Source organism: Netta rufina (assembly GCF_964035555.1).
Source record: "Netta rufina genome assembly, chromosome: 15".
In the NCBI taxonomy this organism is placed as follows: Eukaryota; Metazoa; Chordata; class Aves; order Anseriformes; family Anatidae; genus Netta; species Netta rufina.
This window is the reverse complement of record NC_140138.1, coordinates 12,198,358-12,221,436: the sequence shown is the minus strand read 5'-3', so window position 1 is coordinate 12,221,436 and position 23,079 is coordinate 12,198,358. Positions and strand designations below refer to the sequence as shown.

The window sequence follows — 23,079 nt, the reverse complement described above, 5'->3', positions numbered from 1 at the left end:
AGGAAAGGTTGGACGTGGTTCTTAGGGACGTGGTTAGTGTGTGACATTGGTGGTAGGGGGATGGTTGGGCCAGGTGATCTTGGAGCTCTTCTCGAGCCCTAATTACTCAATTTGCATTGTTTTCCCCTTCATTTTTTTTTCCCCTGGGAGGATCAGAACTGCCTTGTTAGCAAAGGCATGGGTTTCTATTACACCATTATATATTTTTTTAATATCCACCGAGTTTACGTGTACCCATACTGTATTCGTATGGCATTTATGTGCACTTACATCATATTCATGAGGCATTTGTGTGCTTTACACAACACTTCATGTGCTCTTTGGATGACCCAGCTTGGGCAGCCAACCCGTCTAACTAAACACGTTCATCGGGATCTCGTTCCTTGAGCAATCACACTTAATTTAAGATGCAATAAACTATGGAACTACTTCAAATCAATCCTTTAAAATACCCTTGTGCTGAATTTATTCTGTCACGACGCTGCTCCTACCCTGTCGGGGAGCGTTTTGGGGTCCCTCGGGGGTGTTTTGTGCACCCCTGAGACCGGCTCCGGGGGCAGGGAGCCAGGACCTGCAGCGACACCCCAGGGAAGGGGACACCCAGGAAGGGGACACCCCGGGGGGGGACACCCCCGGCTCCGCGGCCGTGCAAACCCTCCTGCCGGTGCGGCGGAGGCGGCGGGGAGGCCGAGCCTGCGGTGAGTGACAGCGGCGGGGCTTCCTGCGGCTGAGCGGCGGCCGTGCCCGAGCCTTTGTGTGCGGGAGGGCGAGGGGGGGCCCGGAGGAAGAAGAAGAAGAGGAGGAGGTTGCGCTGCGGATACCGGCGGGGGAGCCCTTTCCTCCAGGAGGGCAGGAGAAAGCCGCCGCCGCCGTGCCGGCCTCGCAAGGCAGGTATTTACCCGCTGGCCTCCAGCATCAGGCTCCGGCGGCCTCCCCGCAGCCTCCCCGGGCCCAGCAGCCTCCCGGAGGCCCCTCGAGGCTCATCCCCGGTCGGGTGATGGCTCCCCGGGGTCCTGCTGTGGGCCCCGGCCCTACCTGGGGGATGCCCCGGGGCCGGTGTCGCTTCAGCCCCCGTCCCCCCGCGTCGCCTCGGCTGGGCTGCCCCGGCTTGGAAACCCCAAGGGAGAGGGCGAGGTGCGAGGTCTACCTGAGACCCAAATCCTCCCGGGACACAAATGTGGGTTTCTGGGAGGGGGAGGCTGTAAGGGGACAGAAATGTAAGGCTTTAAGCCGCCGTTTGGTAAGTGGTTTTGGAGCTCACGGCCTTGAGTGATTAATTGCACCGTTATTTCTAAGGGTTGGCAAGTGGCCGGGAGTTAAAATGCTCTTTTTGTAGTTCCCGGTGTGTTGGTTTTACGAAGATGACACGGTTCAGCATTTCCGGAACATTAAAATGTTTTGAATTGTCAGCTTGTGAATAGGCAACAGGCAGTGCTAGAATATCCTCGCTGATCCACGTTCCTCTGACAAAGGATTTGAGAATTGTCTTTTCTCTCTTTCTTGCACCATTTTCTTAACCTAGGTCTGTTTACTGTTTACAAGCCTGAAGATGGCTGCTGCTTCTTCCTGCAATGTGGAAGAAGACGAGAGCCTGAAGGGATGCGAACTCTATGTTCAGAAGCACAACATCCAGCAGATTTTAAAAGAATGCATCGTAAATCTTTGCATAGCAAAACCAGATCGACCCATGAAGTTCCTCAGAGAACACTTTGAAAAATTAGAAAAGGTCAGTGGTTTTCAGGTGACTTATAATTTTCTGGTTTTGAGCTGAAAATATTGTTTAAAGAGTTTCATATATTTTAGTACATTTTTCCTTTTAAATCTTAATTAGCAAGCTACTCTTAAAAAGAGAGGTTTTAAGAAAACCCCTCAGCCCTGTGTTTGCTGATGCCTACCTATATTGGATAGTATATAAAATGATGCGATACCAAGATTATAATTTCTTGCCAGACAGAACTTGTTAAAATGACCCAAAAACCTAGAACCATGCATTGTGTTACAATACATGGCATGCTGAACTTTGATCTATAGGAAGAACTTGCCTACAAGAGCAAAAAGTGCTGCTGTTCCCTGTTCATTCTGGTGTCAGGTGATGTGGTTTTCCCTTGCCTCTGAAAACCAACAAAATCAGGGAACAAGCAAGTTCTTAAAACCTTTAAAGTTTGATTACTTCATTTTATTATTCTTTCTGGTCTGTATTGCATATCTTGGGATCCTCCATCAAGAGATATGTTCAGAGAGATTTCATATACTATGTCTGCTTTCAAGAGCAGTGCAGAGGGGCAAACATACTTTAAAACATTCTCAGGCAGATCCTTACTGAGATGTACTGGTGTCTTTTGCAGGAAGAGCATATTGTGTGAGCACAGCTTTTCTCTGGGAATGGGACTTATCTAGAAATAATGGGAGGATAGGGCTGCAAACTCTTAGGTACCCAAGTCCTCAGTCTATCAGAAATCTTCTTCATATACTTAATTTAAGAGGACAATTTATTATTATTGTTTTTTTAATAGAAGTATATAAGGTTTGTAGGCTTAAGATACAGGTTTTATGTAGTTTTTTCTTTTTTTTCCTTCAAAGAACAGAATTTTGTAAGGACAGAGCAAGAACAATTAACTAGTGAATAAAATGTAGTGCTGATATATTACTGGTGATACAAGCATTGTATACATCTCATTGTTTCTCTGCTTTTCAGATAATTTTTTGTATGGGTGGGTATATACCAGATTTGTGTAGCTTTTAAAAAAAAAAAAAAAAAAAAGGCAAACAGTTTACTCTATTGGAAACCTAGTAAGAATGCCTGGAACATCAGGAAGGGATAGGAAGTACAAAATATTTTGTGTTGTATTGCTCATTATTTAAAAAAATAATTTCTTTTTTGTTTTCTTTTGATTCTGCATATGCTAAACTTCTGAGAGGCAAGACCCATTTGAAGAGAATTAAATCTGTTGCATTTCCTTTATTGTGTTATGAATTGTTTTCCATTTTAATGTATTCCATTCTGAACTTCCTGCCTAGAAGGATAAGTATCACTTTTGCAAAATATGTTAAAATTTGCTGTAGTATTTTAGAATATTCTCCATAACTATTGGGATTACTTGAGTTGTTTTTCTGTAGGAGTTTTGCTTTATTGATCTTAACACATTACAGGCAAATTCAGAGAGGTTGTCAGCTCCTACCCTTGAGAAATTATGTTCTTTTATGTAATCTCCTATTATTTCCCAAAGAACATCACATACTAGAATTCTGTACTAGGATATTGATTATATTATTGCATATCACGAGAGATGATTCAGAAACAGCCAGTCCCAAAACATCAAATTCAATGATTGTCATGCCTAGTATGGAAGCAAGCAATCTTGTTACTGACTCCTGTAGAGCAGCCTGTGAGCTAAGCCTGCTGAGTCTAAAGCCTTTAGGATGCTTCTGGAGGTTTCCAGCAGTGTAATTCTTCTTCCCACAGCAGTTTGATTTCCTTGCTCAACCATCTCTTGAGGACTTTCTTGGGATGATTTGCACTGTAAAGGGTTTTCTGCTGGAGGATAATATTTTGATTTGGTTGATTGCGTAATATTGTGGAAGGAAGTCTGTGGTCAGAAGAGTAGCTGTCCCTTCCCGAGTTGTAAATTTAAAGGGTCTTCTACAGTGTTTTTCTTCTTTCTGCACAGAGGTGGTCTAAGGGAGACATGGTTTCTATTTGCCTGGTGTTGGATATGAACAAGCTTAATTATGTTCCTAGCATCATCCAGTTCATTCAGTGTTCCTGTGCAACAATGACAAGAAAAGCCCTTTTTAGCGAGAAAACAATGAGTTTTCGTAGGTTAGTTGCAGAATCAAGGCCTAATTATGTAAATGTGGGGGATATCCACATTTTGATTGACTTGGTAGAGAAGTCATTTGAATAAGTGTTATCCTGTTTTTTGAAGATACTTGTTATATGTAGTTATGCTGAGGAGTCTTAATTTAATTGTGAGTTTAGCAATTGTCTATTACAGGTTTTTTTTATGGGAATGGGCTGTGCATGATATGGCATATTTGCTATTAACTCAGTGTGTGTACTTTTACTTTGCTCCTGTGCAGGGAGAGGAGTGAAAATCCTTGAGTTTAAGCATAATTTTCCAAAACAAAGTAATGTTTCTTTCCACTACAGTGTGGTATTCTGGGGTTATTTTCCAGTCATGTTAAAATAGACAGTCTAATTAAAATAGACAATATGTTCCACTGAAGAGAGCAGCAGAATAGCAGTATATCTGTCAAAAACACATGTGGGCAGTTTAGAGATGAAGTGTGGGATATTTTCCCAGTAATTAAAAAAGGAGCTCATGGAAAATGTGTAGAGCTTGATCCACATCAGTGTACTGGAGCTACCTCAGAGGTGAGTACAAAAAAAAATTTCATTTCATTTTGCTAGTTCTCATAAAATAAAGTCAGAAAAGCAAAATTTATTATCATATGCAAGATCAGACCAGTTCATCAATGCTTTTAACTATTCTTCTTCTAATGACATCAGTTAGGTCCATTGCCTTCAGCCTGCTAGATGGAGGAGTGCCAGGGACTAACCCCTGACCCCACGACACTGGCCCCAAATATCATTCTTTGGTCTAACACGTCTAAGAGCAGGTTTGTTTTGGCAGGAGTCGGTCAGAGCAGTTCAGAACAGAGCCAGGGAATGAGCTAATGGTTAAGAGGTACAGACTGTCTTGGGCTAGTGTTCTGGCCCGTGGTTGGGCCACTTTTGTATTTCACAGTGTAGACACAGCCTGAGAGAGCTGTAAAGTGAGAACATGAGTAAATACTTTAAGAATAAAGTGTTAAAGATTAAAGTTTGATGTTTGATTCTGCAGACATCATTTTCAGTTGGAGAAATGCCAAAGTTAGAAAGAATTTTGTTACCTTTAGGTTTGCAGTTTATTGTATCAAGTACAATGCTTTTAAAGAAGTATAACTTTGAAAATAATTGTAGAAAAATGTTAATAGATATTTTTCTGTTCACTTAATACAGTCAGGACCTGCTTGCTTTAAGATGAAAGTAATGCTGGGAGTCAGCCTAAGTTTCTGTATTCTGGAATTGTAGTTCTCAAGTCATTTTTATATGCTGTGACCTACAAACTTCAAAATGACATCTGCTCTGATCATGTTAACAGTTACTTTGTACAAATCTTTAACATTCCATTGAGCACAAAAAAAGAGTTGAAAATGGTTTAGATACCTGAGATTTTTAAAATGATGTAATGTTTTCTTTTGAATAATTTGTTGTAAATTTTTCTATGGCTGTATAGAGCTTCTTGTTGGTGGATGAAGTGAGGAAAACCTTCCCTTAGTGATATTAATTGGCTTTTTTGGAGTGGGGGAATAGATGTTAGCTAAGAAATTTCGGTGTTATTTTAACAGCTGTAATTATGTCCTGTTCACTTGAGAACTAAACAAGGCATATCAGGGAGGAAAAAAAACAAACCAAACCAAAACAAAAAAATCAAACAGCAGGAAACCTATCTTTTAGCTCTACTTCTTACATTATAAAAAATAAATTAATTACTAAGAAATTGCAGGCAGAGACTTCTATTTTCAGCTATACTTGAGATTGCAAAACTTTCATTAGTGTCTGACTGGTTAGTGCCATGATTATATGATCAAAGGTGGAATTGTCTTGCCAGGCTAAGCTGGACTTTATTTCAACAGAAAAAAAGTTATAGTAAGAAGTAGAACTAGTGAAGAAAATAGCACAAAAGAGGGGGAAAGGGGAGGAACCTGCAATATATGTTTAGGTATTGGTAATAGGTATATATTACCAAGTATTTTGATGAAGCCATTTTGCATGCACTGTATTTTAGTGCAATGGCTTTGCCGGCAGAGCAAGTAATTTCTGATACCTGCTAGATCTGAGTGCTCTCTTGGTGCCATCTGTTGCCCTGTGCACATACAAGAAGAGAAGTACCGCGTTGCACATGGTACTTCATGCCATGGGTTGCTGTGATTTGGTAGTGCTTTTATGGACTCAGGCTGATGCTGCGTGTCTTACGGTACCATCCAAAAAAGAGAGTTTGGGAGAACCCTGGCCCCTACCTCTATAATTAAATGAAACAAAATGAGGTTGTTTGGGTAGCTCCACCTTGTGGTATTAGACAATATGGTACACAGACCGGTTGAGCAGAAAAATAAAGTCAAAGTTTGTGACAGATTTGCCATAAACTAGGTCTCTAAACTGCAAATTCATTCACAGTTAGTAAAGTACAGTTTTTAATGTATAATAGTTTCAGGACCAAAGGTATTTGAACGTCAGACTTCTATTCTGCAACAGTAGTCTTGCACAGTATTTACTTTTTTTCAGAACTTACACCAGAATGTGACCAAAACAGTGAATTAAATTCTTGTAGGTGATTATGCTAAGTATAACTCATTCCTTTAAGATAAGCTAGGGAGAGGTTATGGGTTGGAAGGAAAATCCTGCAGAAGAAAAACTATCTAAAATATGTATCAATTGCACTTTTATCGCACTAAGCAGTGCGATAAAGATTAATAAGAAAAATATTTCTGCATCTTTTAAAGCTTGCAAAGCAGTTGGGTGGTGTCTGCTCTGGTCAGAAATGTTGCTAAAGCATGTGTGAACATACCTGAGCTACCCAAGATGCTGATAACAAAGAAACGGTGGAAGCACTGGGTGCTGTATAACTGCAGTTCTGAGGAGGCTGGGGCAGCCTGTGCTGCTGCCACTTCTCAGATACCATTAGCTCTGAGAGCTAGATTAAAATCAGCTCAGGTCATTCTGTGTGTGCTGAAGTCAGACCTCTGGGTCTGCTGTAGTCAGCCATAAGAATTGTTAGGAGAGGCGACTGTTTTAGTCTTGGAACAGGTAGAAGAAAAAAACACCCATTTAGCAAACTTTCCTAAACACAGGAGGTTTAGGGAAAGGTGAAGGGTGAAGAAGGTGAAAGCAGAAGTTCCCTGTTTCTTGAGCAGGACAGGCTATAATCCATTGAAACTGATGTCCAGCAATTTTTAAAAACAGAAAACCCCAAACATGCATGGAAAAAAATGTGCTTTCAGGTGCATTGAATTTGCACAGTACATTGTCACAGGAAGATGTTGAGACCAAAATTATGGTCCCGGTAGATTAAATGCTTGAAAGGAGGGAACACCCATTGTTAGCTGCTAAACTCAGGAGCTTTGATAAAGCATCCCTTTTGGAAACTCCTGAAATTACTGATTGCTTCATGCTAGAAGGATCACTTTGCTTGAAATGTTCTTTATGCTCTTTCCCTAAACCGCTATTATAGGTAGGATATAAGGCTAGGTGGGATTGTGATTTGAGTCAGTGCAATAGGTGTTATGTTAGACAGCTGATACTTAGAAAAAGTATTGGCAATATCTTTTGTTTGCAGATTCAAAAAATCTCTCTGATGGAGTTTAAACTAATTTCTAAGTAAAACTGCATAAAGGAATGTTTATTGGGGAAAACATATTTAACATGTTAAGAGCTTAAGCATCAGGTAGAGAATATGCAGTGACTTAAAGCAAGTCTTAGCCCATTTTCCCTTTTAAAAAAAAAAAAAAAAAACAGAAACCACAAACCCATGTGCTTACATTATTACTTTGAGTTCAGGCAGTCTTTGCATACAGCCAGATTGCAACTGTTCAGGTGCAGCTCACCATCGTGAAGATTTATAGCACAAGATCACATCTTTTTGTGCTGCTAATTCATCTTGTCTTGCTCCTACATCTCGGGAGGATGCCAGCATTTTGATTTATACTGAGGTAACTGCTCTTGCCCTTAGAAAGCTTTCTTTAAAAAAAAAAAAAAAAGCAAAAATGATAACGGAGACTCAGGAGACTAGTGTAACTCAGGAAGAAATTATAATGCTTTATGAATGTTATCGTTTTTAGGAAGAATATAAGTACAGTCTGTACATTCTGTTGATGAAGTTTTCAGTGCTTATAGTGCAAATATTCAGTGCCTTATCTATATTTAGATTATTGACTGTAATTGAAAACACCTGTTTCATTTTTAGTTCCACGGTAAGGGGAAGCTTGGACTAAATATAACTGGTTTCAGTACTATCAGTAGATGTTATAAGAAATACTCCCATTTATATAAAAATAACGACACTGCTTATCCTATCAGTGATGCCATAGTGTAAGATAGATGTGGTTTCTGGACTTGATGTGTCCTGGCACAAGTTAGTGTTGTTGCTGTCTCCTGAGGATGCCAGCTCAGGTACTGTGTTAACTCTTCCGTGGCCTGCTGCTGGTAGCCTGGCCACTGCTCAGGCGTTCTCATCACTGCCTGTAGATAATTACAGCACTACACATCCTGTTCCATCCTCTCTCTATAGGACTGGATTTAACTTCCACACCAAAGCAAGGCTCTTGCCTTTAACAGAGCAGCCAACTCTTCTTCTCTTGATGCTCATGGGCCCTTACAGCTAGGAGCAGGGACATCCCTTCAGCCACACCTCTGACTGCAGCATGTTAGAGGCTCTCAGCCAGTTTAGTCAGCTCTGTCAGATGCAGAGCCCTTGAGCTGATTTAGGGGCCCTCAAGCCCTGTTGCACTAATCAAGTTCCAAAAAAGAGTTTGCCCACTTTGAAATCCTGCTCGTATTGGAATTGGTGCTTGCAGAGCTGGCTGAACGTCCAGCCCAGCGTCTGTCTGCAGTCCAGCAAATCCTTCACTATGTTGGCTTGAGTTTGAGGGGCCTGTTGGACTACATTGCAACTCACTTCATGCAAGGTCAAATGTAAGATTATGGGATGGATAGTTTTGAGACTATACTCCTGCAATTTGTCCTAATTCTCTTGCTGTGTGGCTTACAATAGTGCATTGGGCAAGGCGCTCTGATAACTGTTGAGCCTTTTAGTTAAGGCTGATTGTCTATCCAAGGCTAGGCAGTAGCTTTTCTCGAAGGCACTAAACTATATTGTTTCCTTGTATTGCCTCCCTGTTGTAGAAGATAACTTGAGGAAAAGAGTTAAGCTTTGACAGTTTTCCCACAGTAATTATTTTAAACTGCGGGGCATGCCAAATAGAAATGATAGCAAGGAAAGAGACTGTAAAAATGATAAAAACCAAAACAGACTTCCAACATGAGGATAAATTCTGGATTTGCTTGTGTTTTTAAGTTATGTAGATGCTGTGGTCCACTGTACTCTAATAGTTCATTGTTAATACATGTATTCTCCTAACTGCATAAAAAGATGGCTTCTTCTTTTAAAATATTTTTAATGCTGCATGAATTCATTTTAATTAGGCACGCAGAATGGGGTTTGGGAACGTCCAAGTGAACAGCAGTAGGACTGAGTGGAGAACAGCAGTTTTCACAGCAGAGTTAAGATAATTTGAAGGTTGGCTGTGTTCCAATTAAGAAAAGCACGTTAGGTTTTGAAATGCGGGAAAACTACTGTTTTTCTTCGTGCTGTGCCTGTCTGTGACTCTGTGCTTGCTGCTTGGCAGCCTGGGTTGAAGCAGTACCCTGACAGTTTTGTAGGCTGGAGCTGGGGAGGTTCTGTGCCTCCCAGGGAGCTCAGCTTGCCAGCTCCACATCGCCCCTAAGCAAGACGCTAGGGAGTGGAGAAAGTGAGCTCTGGGAAACCCGACATCAAAATATGCCCATAGATGTTTTGGTTTTGATTTACTGGCAAGTTGTGAAGAGTAAATCGAGTGGGATTTTATGGAGGAGAGGAGAATGTGGCAATGTTTTAGCGATGATTTCCATTCTGGAATAACCTAGGGAACACGTGATTTTGAATAACCATCCCTGCTTTCAGCAGCACATTTGATCTGAGGGTGTCAGAATGCTTCTAAACGCTAAGTAGGCCTACACAATAGAAGTATTTTGAGGAGCAACATGACATGCTAGCATTTATGATACCCTCTTTGTCAAAAACCTGAATTACTAACTTTCTTTGCCTGTGCTCTGGTGGCGCGTTTCTGCCTTCTTCATGTAATAAGTCTCGTTAAGTTTGGTGGCGTTTCTTTCAGAATAAGTGTCTGCTGTGTTAGATGGCTAGAATGAAAAATAAATAAGCAGCTTTGGCATTACATATCAAGCGATTAAAAACTTTAGTGACTTAGGCATTCTGGTTGTTGCTGAAAAATGAACCACAGTATTCTTGCATTATAGTTTAAATTACTTTTATCCAGTAGAAATAGAGCTTTCTGTGGGCATGTTCCTTTTTATACCAGGTATGCATGCATACATTGTTATTTGGCTTTTAAAAATCAGAAGTGTTAGCTACAGTTCTCTTGGATTATAAAAGCCTTTAAGTATCAGAAATACAGTCTGTGTTTTGTAAGATAACCTTTCTTTCTTGTGTATGCTTTCTTTCTTACATATGATAAAGTAAGAAGGGAAGAGGTGGTGATGTGTCGAGATACTGCAAGATGCCAAAGGGGAGGACAAGAAGTGTTAACATGTTGCAGGAGGTAAAAGGGCACCAGCAAAGGGATTCAAGTAGGCAAAGGATGCAGGAAGAGCTGCAGAAGAGTAGGTGGATTTTTGGCAGGAGGCTTTTGACTAGATTGGAAATTGGGAATGAACTAAGATGCAGAGAGGCCAAGGAAGCTGCAGTGGTAGTAATCAAAGTCGTAGATAAGTATGAAATGGATAAAGACATCAGTAAGAGGGGTGGATGTTAAAGGGATTTCTTAGTGATGCTGTAGAAGAAAGCATTTAACATCCAGAAGGCAGTGGAACAATGGTGAGGATTGTGTGAAAGGTCTCGCATTACAAGCCTGAATGATCTTAAAAGATAGTAGAGTTGTCTACTGTGACAAGGAAAAGACTGGGAAAGACATTAAGACCTCCCAAATTTCTCTCACTTTCAGTGATGGAATCAGTCGTTCCTGTGCTTCCAATGGAGTGGTTTGCTATAAATCATTGTCAGTCTGCAGAAATGATAGTGTTTCCTCTGGGTCAGTTCCAGTGCAAAGAGAGATTAGTTGCTTGCATATGAACCAGGCTGTGCATTTGCTGTGGATAAAACAAAAGCAGATTCCAGGTCTGTCAGTCAGAAAACTTTGAGCGTGCTTTAAGGGGGAAAAAAAGAGAGAAAATATTTCATTTAGAGTGCGCTTTGTGTTGTTCCTTTTGAACACAATGAGTAAGTTGTAGGAAGCTGAGCGGAGGTAGTGAGCAGTGATACCTAACGGCTGACTTGCTTTTAAAAGTCTTCCTGGAATGTTGTTGTAAAGCTATACAGTGATTTGGAGCCTTGTCAGGTGCTATCCTTCCTTGAACTTAAACATTGTGTTTCCAGACAGTGACAAAGCCTGAAAGGAGAGACTGGGAGAGGAACTACTGAAAGCGAATTTCTATTTGGAAATGCTCCAGCTAAGAGAGAAGAAAGCTGCTGGGTCAGGAAGTGTCTGTGCTCCTCAGCAGTAGTCTGAAAGGAAGGGTAAAGCTAAAAACTTGCTTAGCATTGTGGTTGCTTCACTTACAGTGTTTAAACTCATTAAAAACTCCTAAAAACATTAATCAGGAAAGGCAGTGACCCTGTGCACTGATGACAGCATGCTAAATTCCTGTGTTTTATACATTAGTCTCTTGCAGCACCATTGTCTTAGCCAGAGGTGAATGTCCAAAAGATAAATGGGCCACTACAGATGTATTTGTTGGTTCTGTTTTCTTTAAATTTGATGCAAAGATGATATATTTTCTTACCTTTCCAGTTTTTGGCTTGCTTAGCATTGAAGTCAGCTATGGTACTCCAGTTTTACAGTCCATCTCCCACAGAAATCACAGGGAAGATGTTTGTTCACAACTTCAGCTAAGTTTTTAATCAGCTGCAATGTGCTTTTCCCAGAAGTAGGATTAGATTAGATGTATATGAAACAGGACATTACTGTCACACAGCAGTGATGGTTTGTAGGTTTGGGGTGTGGTAATATATCACATACTGGACTGTAGCAATGACTCAGGAGGCTTCAGTCATCTGTGTGCACGTGGCCCATGCTGCTATTTAATGCTCCCTGAGTTACACAGGATGCCCACTGGGGCTGGTATGTACAGCGCAGGGTTTGGCATTGTGGACTGGCAGCGGAAGGCCAGGCAAGGTCACCCAAAATGCCGCTGGATGTAGAAACACGGACAGCTGAATCAGACCCTGTCTTTTGGAGAGCTGCATCTTACCCTGCTGCACAGGTCAGAAGCAACTCACTGAAGCCAGTACCTCATTTTAAGGTGGGCATAATTGGGAAATATGATTGCTCTGTCATTGTGAATTATCTGTGCCATTTGAATAGCGAGTGAGATAGCCTGTTGTCATGACAACAAAAGATGGTGAGGTGTTTACTTGAAAGTGAGTTCTGCACAAGCGTCCACATCAAGCCGTGTCTGAAGATCCCTGTTTGAAGAACTGCTCTTCAGAGGGTCCGTTCCTCCTTTAAAGTACTTGCTGTGCTTGTGAGCTTTTACTCCAGGATATATGGAAGACGGCTTTGTGGAAGCTTAACCCAGGATACAGTCTGTGCTTTTATTTTCAAAAGGCACTCTTTAGTTCAGTAATGGAAATCTTACCTAGACTACAAATAGCAGCATATGGAAAAGCCAGCCAGTCAACTATCTGCTGTTTATATAAAAGGAGTTTGTAGCGAAGAGACTTCCTTTTAAAATGAATCATATGGTAACTCACTTTTATAATCCTTTAATATCGTTTTGGCTTTAAAAGGTATTTGGGTTTAAAAGCATGCTTTACGATATTAATTTTATCTCACTGAGCTTGCTTTCTTGTATAAATCTGTGCTGTGGCAGAGGAGATGATATTTCTTAATTCCTTAGAAGTGCCTTTTATACGAGTGTACTGGAAAACAGGTGTATATTTGACATTCAAATGGGGTAAACTATTGCTTTTCTCTGTGAGTGCATGTACCATGCATAAAAAGAGCTGTGAAAGTGCTGCATACAATTAAATAGTTACCTGACTGCCTTCTTGTTGTAATTAATTACCTTTTAGTATAATTTCAACTGCTTACAGTTCAGAAGGGTATTCATTACCTTTCAGTTAAGCTAATGAAGAAGGTGCATTTGATTTTGTTCATTTAGTGCAAAAAGAGAACGTTACACTGTCAGAGATCCATGAGCTGAAATACCCACGAACATTATTTCAAATTCTTCAGTCATAGGTTTGGTTTTGATGACTAGGTGTCAAATATAATGAAAACACATAGCCCACATACTTTTATTTATAATGTTTGTATTTCTGCAAGTGTATAATTGTAATTAAGGAAGCTCAAGGTAGTCATCAGTTATATGTGGGGAAGAAGTTGATGAGAATGCTTAAATAAGACTTGCAGATTTTACACAATAGGAAAATCTAGCTGAGTCATTTGTTACATATACAGGACTATTATTTGAAATTTGAATCGGAAGAGTTCCAGTAAGAATGCAATACATTTGAAGTCAGCCTGTTTGTTTTTGTTTGCTTACATCACCTAATTCGACTGTGCTACGATCCAGGAGTTGTAGTCTACTAATCCCAATTAAAAAAAAAAATAAAAATACAGACATCAGAAAGAACTTGTCACTTTCTGTGGCATGTCAGGACCTTGAAAAGTCAAATCTTTAGTCAGCTCTCCCAATTTTATCTCTGTGCTTGTCTCTTAAATATTTTAATAATCCTTTAGTCAAAACAAGAATGTGTGACTTGTTACTTTGAACTATGCAACATGGGAAATACTGTTTTGTTATTTATTTCAACTCTCAATAATACATTGCAGATCAGTGTGAAAGGCTCCTTAAGTTAATAACAGGGGCAATGTCAGTGATGGTGAAGAAAGAAACTGGAACAAAACCAGAAAAGACAAGTGGCATGACTGGATTTGTCAGACATTTGTAAACATCGGTGGCAAAACATATATTAATCATCTGTTTTTCTTGCAAGCTTTAAAACTGTGAACTTTTGCCAATTTTCTGTACCACTCTTCTAGTGTCATACCTGATGAGTTAACTCTAACTCATTTCCTGTGTCAGTAAGACCAACTGGCTATGTTGGTAATTGGCCACATGTCTAGCGCTGCTACTCCCAGATCCTTCCTCCTCCACTGCCTCCTTTTACTAGCTGTAATTCTTCAGTCTCTTCGGAAATTAGTTGTATAAGACAGAGGCCGGGTTCTGGTATCTCTATCAAAGGGAAGTTGATTTTATTGGGCGTGCAGGAGCCTCAGCATTGATATATTTTTGTTTTTCTTTTGTGTAGCCTGCAACTCTGCTAATACAAATGCTCTCAAAAATACTAGAGTCATTTAGTGAGTAGTGTGCTGATAGCTGACTGTGTATACATCGATCAGCGTAACGCTATCAGAGTGCATCTAATGCATGTGACAATAGAGTAGATGACAGCAAATAAATTATTGGAATACTGCTGTGCAAGTCAGTGTGCCTCCTGACAACGCTCATGTCTCCCTGCTGCACAAACACTTCTGTTTCCTTTATGGGACAAGCTGAAGGCTGAACGCATGGTCCGTCCCGCTTCCATTCCCCCCCTGCCTTGTCAAGGTCAGAGAAGGCTAGAAGGAGCAAGTGGAGCAGGCACCGAAGAGGCAGCAGGAAGCTGAAGAACAGGAGATGGGGCTCTGACACAAACTTCTAGGTGCAGTAGCCATGTGTGTGTAGAACCAGCAGTTCTGCTCAATTGTAGCTTTTTTTTTTTTTTAACATAAAACTTAATGATTTTATGTCTGAAAATATTACAATTACAGGTAATCTTGTTTGTCCCAGTTCTTCGGAAATCAGGTAACTCAGTGTATGAGTTGACAGCATCTTGCAACTCTCACATCCCATCTTGAAGATCTTGTGTACTGTTTCCTGCTCTTGTTACTATCTCTCCAAGGATTTCCCCTTCATATTTAACTCTGTTCCATGAATGTGGAATTTGGAGAATAACCTCCCTATTGGCCAGCTGATGCTAAGCCAGCTGTCATTTTTTGTAGTCCTCTGGAGCCTACCTTGGATTTTTATTTTTTTTTCTTGGAAGTAATACCATTGGTTGTAAATCTCTTATATGGCAGAAATTCTCTAGTAGGGAGCATCTTTGTTCTTTCTGGTGATAGTAAGCCTGCAAAACAGAGCAAGGTGAAGAAACGTAACTAATATATCGACATGTGACTTCTGGTATGTTCTATTTGCAAGAGACCAAGATATGTACAAGACAACTAAGAAAATAACAGCTGTGATGTTGGAGAGTAAGCAAAAGAGGTTTGTTCTTTTTCTTTCTCATCCAGGAGTAGCAGCAATGAAATGTCTGCAGCTTATAGTACATTGGTTTCCATTATGTGTGCAAGAGTTGGACAGGTCAAGTATTGATGATACCCGTATAGTAGTTAGTGTCAGTCCTTCCTGCTGCTCATATTAAATTTTTAATTTTCTTTGACCAGTGCACGTGTTTAAATTGACAAATGTATAAACGTAAAAATGAAGTGGTTGCTGAGAGTTGTAGCAGAAGAGTGTATCGAGTCTTACATACATAAGAGCTGCTTCATTTGTCTCTTTTTGCTTTGCAGGAAGAATGCAAACAAATATTGGCTCGGCAGAAGTCCAGTTCCCAGTCTGATTCTCATGACGACGAGATTTCCCCTCCTCCTCCCAACCCAGTGGTAAAAGCCCGACGCAGGAGAGGAGGGGTCAGCGCAGAGGTCTACACGGAGGAAGATGCTGTTTCTTATGTTAGAAAGGTAACGTATTGCCATCTGTCTAACTCAGAAATTTACAAGACAATCAAATAAATCACATTTTACTAATAATTTATAGAGCTTGGAATCGTGGATCAGTCTGTAGTGTGGTGTCCTCATGTCAGCATGTCCATGCCATGGGCTCAACCGTCTTCTCAGCTCATTTGCTGCCTCCTTGACTACGTATTTTCCCCATTAATTTTGCTTCACTATTTTATATTCTTTCCCTTTTTGAGGTGTGCTGTTAATGTTTCCCTCTTTAATGGAATGGGTAATTCTCAGCCATTTTCTTGCTGTTAACAGAATTCTTCAGTTTCAGAGTTTTGGCAGAACTTCATAGTTTTGGAAAGTGGCCCTTTCTATTGCTGCATTTCCTCCTTTTTTCCCCAGAGTCATGTCTAGCTCAAGTTTTCTCCTAACCTAGGTCATGTAGGTTCCCTAGATCATACCAGCCACATGGTTTCTGTGTTCATTGGGTACTGCGTAACCCGATGGTTTTCAGACGTCTGCTGACTATACTGGGCTATTTTGTGTCCACTGTCTTTGAAGAAATTATGATTGCAAATTAAATAGATGTAGCAGGAGTTAGAATAATGCAGTAAAAGGAATATTACTGAAATAAGATCTTAGAATATAAGAGAGACATGAGGGAACTGCTGAGAGAGGAACAATTTGCCTAGAACTTGTGGCTGTTAATTGAATAGTTCACTTTGGGTCTTGTCTATGTATGTCATTGGCAGAAATAGATACCACAACACAGGTGAGGGTCTGACATTGTCAAAGCCTTTACCTGACAGTAGTTTTCAGGTCCACTCCTCAGTTATTTACATGAAAATCAGGTCCTCTTAGAAGTAATATGTAAAGTATCTGTAAGCCATTCAGAATATGGAAACCTAGGACTATTTAATAAGTCCTTTCAAATGGATATTTTGTTTGGGTAGGTTGCATTTGTTCTATTTGAATGCTACTAATTTTTGGCTTTAGAAAATCATTGGCCAGTATCTCCCATGGGACGCTTTCCAGCAAGTTTCAGAGTAGCTGTGCATTCACTGTGTCTGTGTAGCCATGCTGGCCTTGCTTTTGGAGGCTGAACTTCTAAAAAGCTTGATGTATAATGTAAAAGAGAGCTAAGCTCATGTTTCGTTATAGTAGAAGTTTGAGAATCCGTTTCCTTTTAAAAATAAACCGTCTGTGTCAACTTACGATCACTGCCATAGCAAGGTGCATAATATAATGTTCTAAGCCTGGCTTAGTTGCACAAATTGCTCCCAGGACACAGATCTCTCCAAAACAGAAATCCCATAAGCAGTAAAACCTGCAAATCCTGCTTTTCTGTAGCACTTTTCTGTATGGATTCTCTACTGTTAAATAAATGCTGATTACACGCTGTGGCCTTTCCTTCCTCTAGATTTCTCTTCCTTAACTGCCTTTTTCATGAAAGCGACTAGCTAGTTCATATCATTGATACCTCTTAATAACTCTGCAAAATTGTTTGAAACTGGTCAAAGCTTTCAGAATTTATTAAATGACAGGCAATATAATAAAAAATGTCATATTTATTTAAGGAGCTAGGCTAAAAATGTGTTTCATAAGGTGGACAGATTCTACTAATGTGCATTCATGCATGCCTGGAGTAAATTTAACCTGAAGAGCTTTTACTTTATGAGAATACATTTTGTCGGTCACTGTTTTTTGGCGGAACACTTCTTACATTTGCAGTCAGCTGTGCTTCTGTCATCCACGTATGATACAAGTTTGCAGGCTACCCTGGGATTTTCTGTCCCAGGAAATAAAGAATTAGGAAAGCTTTTCATCCTTACAATTATGGAAGAGTATTCTTGTGGGAGTTAAATAGTGCTTGCAAGTACCTGGTATGTTTTAACAACACTGTGGTCCAAGTATTAATGCACTGCACTGTTAAATCTTGCATGATGCTTTAAAAGCCACTTTCAAACATTTTTCTTTTTGTACAGTCTGTAATATCCTCCTTAAAAACTTCCAAGAAAGGGTAACATTTGTCTCTGTTTAATATGGGCTCCACATGACTCTTCTGAAAATCGAAGGAAATATTCCTTCCCACACTCAGGTCACACCCCCGAGTAATTTATGTTTCTAATGGAACCTGAAGTTTTCTTTATTTTCTTCCTTTTTCAGCAGTGATGCCAGTAAGCCCCAACAGTAGGATTAGTAGCCAGTAATCGGTCTAGAGCCAGAAGAAGCAATGCAGATCATATTCTGTGTGTTCTGTGGCAAGGGCTGTTGTGATTTTAATTTCCTAGAATTAGCTGACTGAGGTTAAAAAATAATAGTAATTTAGGGGATAGTTTCCTGTCAGGCTGTAGATGCTGCAATGAATATAGAACTAGCTCTGAGAGGTTTTGTGTCAGTGCTTTGTCTTCTGCCATAAGCAGATGAATCCCATGGCTGTGTGTTTGCGGTTGAGGTTTCTGGAGCAGAGAAAGAAAGGGGGACACTGAAAGAACAAATTATGAAACATTTAAAAGTGTAAAAAGCAAGGCAAGGGTTGTATTAAACTATTGCAAACAGATGGATTTTTACATAGTAGCCTGGAAGAACCACTGGCTTGAATTCAGGTGTTGGATAGAAACACATCTGGGTCGTAAGTCAATTTAAAGGATCCCTTGAAGGGGTGAGCTATAGGATGAGTAGTGCTAAAGGCAGTGCAATGAGTTATGTCACTTGAGACAAAATCAAAGGAGATTTAACTGTGTGATTTGAGCAAACATCTGGCATGGTTCCATCCTGGGGAGCACAAAGAAAGTTCTCTACAGAGGGTTATTTCATTGCTTCATTCCTGAAACCAGAGAAAGCAGTCAACACATCTGACAGAACATGTAGTTTACCAACTAACAGAAAAGGAACCTTGTTGCAAAGTAGATTATCTGCTTGAAGAGAAAATTCAATGATTACTTAGAAAAGTGATAAAAGTCACGATCAAGTGATAGTTCCAGGTATTTCAATTTGCTCAGATGCCTGATTGCTGGGACATCTGAAGGATCTTTCCTGTGTTTTCTGTGTCCCTGTCCCACCAGACCCACCTACATGTAGGTCTCTGCTTTGTGGTCTCTGCATTGCTGCAGGTTGTGACTGAGAAAGACCAGTCAATACTATTCTATTATCAGCCAGAAAAGCTGGAGATGAATGTGTTAGTGATTTTGGTTATCTACTCTGGACTTTTCAGTAGTAAGCTGAACAGCTAGGGTGTTTGTAATATAGCAAGAGATCATGACTGCAATTTGGTCCAGAGCTTCTTATCCCAGATCTTGTATTTGCTTTTCAGTTGTCCTCATGTTATAAAAACTGTAATTTCTTACTTTCTTAGTGACTTTATATTATAGCTAAAATCTGCCTGTGGTTGAAATCAAACTGCATCCGTTATCTTGAATAATGGAATTTTCTATAGATTTCAAGATCTATGAAGAAATACAACCTACCCTTCCTCCTTTTCTCCTACAGGTTATTCCAAAGGACTATAAGACTATGACTGCTCTTGCAAAGGCCATCTCCAAGAACGTGCTCTTTGCTCATCTTGATGACAATGAACGAAGGTATGAGGTGCTTTATGATTCTAAGGATTCTGTAGCTTGACCTGAAGACAAGAAATTGTGTTAAATTTTAGCTGAGAAAGCTCCTCAGGGATCAGAACTACTCAGTGATGTGTTAGAGTTATACTAGACATGCTCCCTCCCACGATATTATGAAGAGGTTAAAATCACAAGCTAAAAAAGAAAGAACAGATTCAAATCCATTCAGACATGCTTAATATTTTAAAATCAGCTGTGCCTGTGGTGAGAAAGGACAAAGATTCTGTCTGCATTGACGTTTTTATTACTGGCAGCACATCAAGCAATACAGTCCTTCAATGGGATACTCGTACGCTTTCAATCAAAGCACGCTCTCAAGTGTGCAAATTTTGCTCCCTCTTGCAGCGATTTACACAGTTTAATTACTTTGCAATCCTAATTATTATGATACCACATTAGCATGCAGATTTCTGGAGTAATTAGAAGAGGACTAACTGCACATTTCTTCAAGCTTTTTTTACCCACAACAGAGAATTCCTGAACAGAACTGCTGAAAATCCTAATTATACCATCTGCATGCTACCATGACAAGCACTGGAGGGGTGGGTTTTCTGATTAGAAAAGGCACATTTTGGTAAAATGTTATCTTAAGTAGGTGTGAGAGGGAAAGATGGAGGGAAAAATGCTCTGTCCTGCACCTTGTTGATTGTACATCATGGTTATGGTGTCTCCAAACCATTCCCAGTGTTTATTTGTGTCAGCCAGATTATCCTGTTGTAGATACGTGGTAGGAGGGAAGAGATGTTCACAGTGTTACTCCCGTGTGTGCTGCAGAAGGGTCATAGACTGCCTGTTCTTGCAGTCCTCAAACTACGGCTTTACCAGGTGTGTACTGCCTCTGCTGTCAAAAGCTTTAGAATCTTCTTGGTTTCTGGATTTTGCACTAGGGCGTAGTCAGCTGTATATCATCTGCCTTGCTCAGGTGCCACATTCAGGCCTCATGACAAGCATAACGAGGTATTGCTCATGTTGGAGGAAAAATGAAGTCACAGAAAGACAGTGCACCCTGCTTTTGCGGACAGGATTGTGATGAACAAATAAATTGTCCTTTCTTTGTATTTTAGTGAGCATATTCTTGAAGTCATGCCATTGTTCTTATCTGTGTTTGCTTGTCAAGTGTGGAGGAGTCAGCAAGTTGCAGTATATCACTGCTGTCACTTCCAGTTTGCATCTGGTTGATGCAGATAGGTAGTTCCCTAAAGTATATAGCATATGACTTCGGCTAGGGTTCTGTCCTCTTGGAATGGTGGAAAACTAGATGAAGATATTTGATTTTTTTGTGCTGCAGTGGTGGTGTTTATTTTCTTCAGTGCTTTCTACACTGAAGACAGTATCATTGTTTCATTTAATTTTGTGGTTGACCATTCTCCAAGATTTGGGAGGTCTTCAGGTGGAGGAAGGATGGACTGGTGTTTCAAATAATTTTGTTCAGGTTTACATTCATGGTTTTATTTTAGATAGCATTTTTTTATATGCCATGCTTAAAAAAGGTTTGCTATCTATCACACACATGTATACACACATGCACATGCTCTCTGGTGTAAAATTATACTGAAAAGTGCAATAAATGAGAAACTGTAACTGCATCAATACTAAAAGTGACGGAGATAGTTTATCAGTAACTCTTGTCAAAATGTGTGGTTCAAGAGTAGCTAATAATATAAAGAACAGTGCAGCTGTGAAAAGTGATGTGGCAGTCAACTGGTTTCTCTTGGGATTTATCCCTGACTTCAGTAAAATCTTGATAAAACTTGAGTTAACGTCCTTTGTTCTTTCCAAGTCAGTGGCGAAATGCCCATTATTGTAAGTGGAAATGTGTTTTTAACTCTAAGGAAGCTCTTTTTCTCATCTGCAAAATCAGGAATGTGTGGCTTTTTAATTGCATTTACACACGTGCACCTGATGGATATTTTATGTGTGTCCTTCTTTGTCTGGGACTGGTCTGTTACGTGCTCGCTAACAGCAAAACTTCAAATTCACATGGATGTATCACATTTTTTATTTTATTTTATTTTTATTTTTTAGAATTGGTAAGAAGCTAACTGTAAAAAGTTAAAGCAACATCGGGGCTTCAGAAAGTCCCTTACTGTGTTTTAATAGGTATAGTTTGGTTTTGATTTTTTATTAGAGTATTTCACACCCAACACAAGTGCCATACTATATTAAAAATCTCTGTGAAATACTTACCAGCAGAGGATAACCGTTGAAGACCCGTGGGAAAACAGGGATGCCTTGGGGTTGATAAGCTTAATTATGAACTGGACAGCTTAGTGAGTTGCAGAGAGTACATGGGTATGTATTGGTGTGCTTACACTGTGGGCTTATGCTTGTGTTTTGGCTAGTTATTAGCCCAAACTCGGTTACAGTCTTTTAGGAGCAGCCTCATGTCTGGGTTTGTATATGTGCTTTGATTTGGTTTCCTTTTTTTTCATTGGGATGTTTGGCAAACCTTGGCCCTTTCACTTTTTTCAGACTTTGGTGTGTCTGCTTTGCAGTTAGGATGTATTTAACAGCTGGCAGTTGAGCGTGGATTTTTCATAGTGCTCTTATATCATCCTGCAGGTCCCTAGGCACACGTGCTTTAACTCTGCTCTCTCCTCCTTTCCCCCACCCCATATGATGGCATATTGGCTGGCTTCTGTTCACGTGGGGGTTTTGCCCTTCATTCTGTGTTTCTTCCATACTCCGCTTCCTTCGTGACTCCACCCCAAAACTCTTGGAAGAGAGTTTTATTAGGTGGGCAATGAAGCATATTACTTAAGCTCAGATGTGAGTCCAGCAAGATGTTTTTGGAAAAGCATAGTTCATACTGATGCACAAACATCATGCAGAAGCTATGGAGCTGACCACCAAGTTTTCCAAGGCAGAGAGCACTCTAACAACCTGCTAGTTACGACCACTGCAAGATCAGCAACTTGGTGCCTGTCTGGTCCTGATTTGGTGCCCCCTGAAGCCTCACATACATATGCACAGTGCTTCATAACTGATTCTTGTGTGACGGCTCTGGGGGTGTTCCTAGCAGCACAGAACAACTTTTGATGCAGAAGACAGTGCTGTGCACCCAGAAGATCCAGGAACTGCTCGGCAGCCTATTCAAGGATGAACAGCCTTGAGAGCTTTGAGAGAGAACGTCGGTGGATTTGGACCTATAGCCAGGTAAGATGCATTCACCCTCTTTTGATTTTTACTGGGGAAAAGTGAAATGACAATATTAACTGTGAGGTATTTTTGCATTATAACCATAAATTTAGTTTATATAGATAATGTTCTTTGCCATGATTTGTCTTTAACTTCAGTTGAGAGCAGAAGCCATCTTGTTTCTCTGTTGTGCCCTAGATGAAGTCACAGTTAAAATTCTTTAATAAAACACTACCAATCCTTGCTTATGGCATTTGTGCTTAATAAAAAGAACTTAAAAATTAAATTACACTTAGATGCACTTTTTGAAATATTTTCTTCTGTTATCTTTGTAGTCTCCCTCCAGAATGCGGGTAGGAAGTTATGTTAGGTGACCTATGCTGTTGGTTCTGATGGCTGAATAAAGTGAAGAAGCTCCTTACTGACCTTATTCCTCCTAGCTCCAACATGATCTCATGGTTCAGGTCCAACTATGCTCCTAACAGGCCTAATTCTGAAGGTCGTTAGAGTTTGCATAAACTTTCCCCCTTCTTTTGGTATGTGGCACTTGAGAATTTTGCATATGGGACAAATCAGCAAGGCAGGGTGCGTTGTATTGATGCCCTCTCTACTTAGTAGTTTTTGTTCACTCAGCAGGCAATGAATGATTTATATCTATGCGAAGATAAAATTA

At 40.2% G+C, this 23,079-nt stretch overlaps 1 protein-coding gene across 1 annotated transcript in view; it reads left to right on the top strand.

Moving 5' to 3' along the window:
- The first annotated feature begins 1,528 nt into the window (after positions 1-1,528).
- PRKAR1B (protein kinase cAMP-dependent type I regulatory subunit beta) overlaps positions 1,529-23,079 on the top strand; it is a 97,534-nt gene continuing 75,983 nt past the window's right edge. Inside the window, exons 1-3 of the mRNA XM_084295861.1 lie at positions 1,529-1,726; positions 15,496-15,666; positions 19,141-19,232. Coding sequence (XP_084151987.1) covers positions 1,550-1,726; positions 15,496-15,666; positions 19,141-19,232 — 440 coding nt within the window. The 5' untranslated portion in view covers positions 1,529-1,549. The remainder of the gene's footprint in view (positions 1,727-15,495; positions 15,667-19,140; positions 19,233-23,079) is intronic.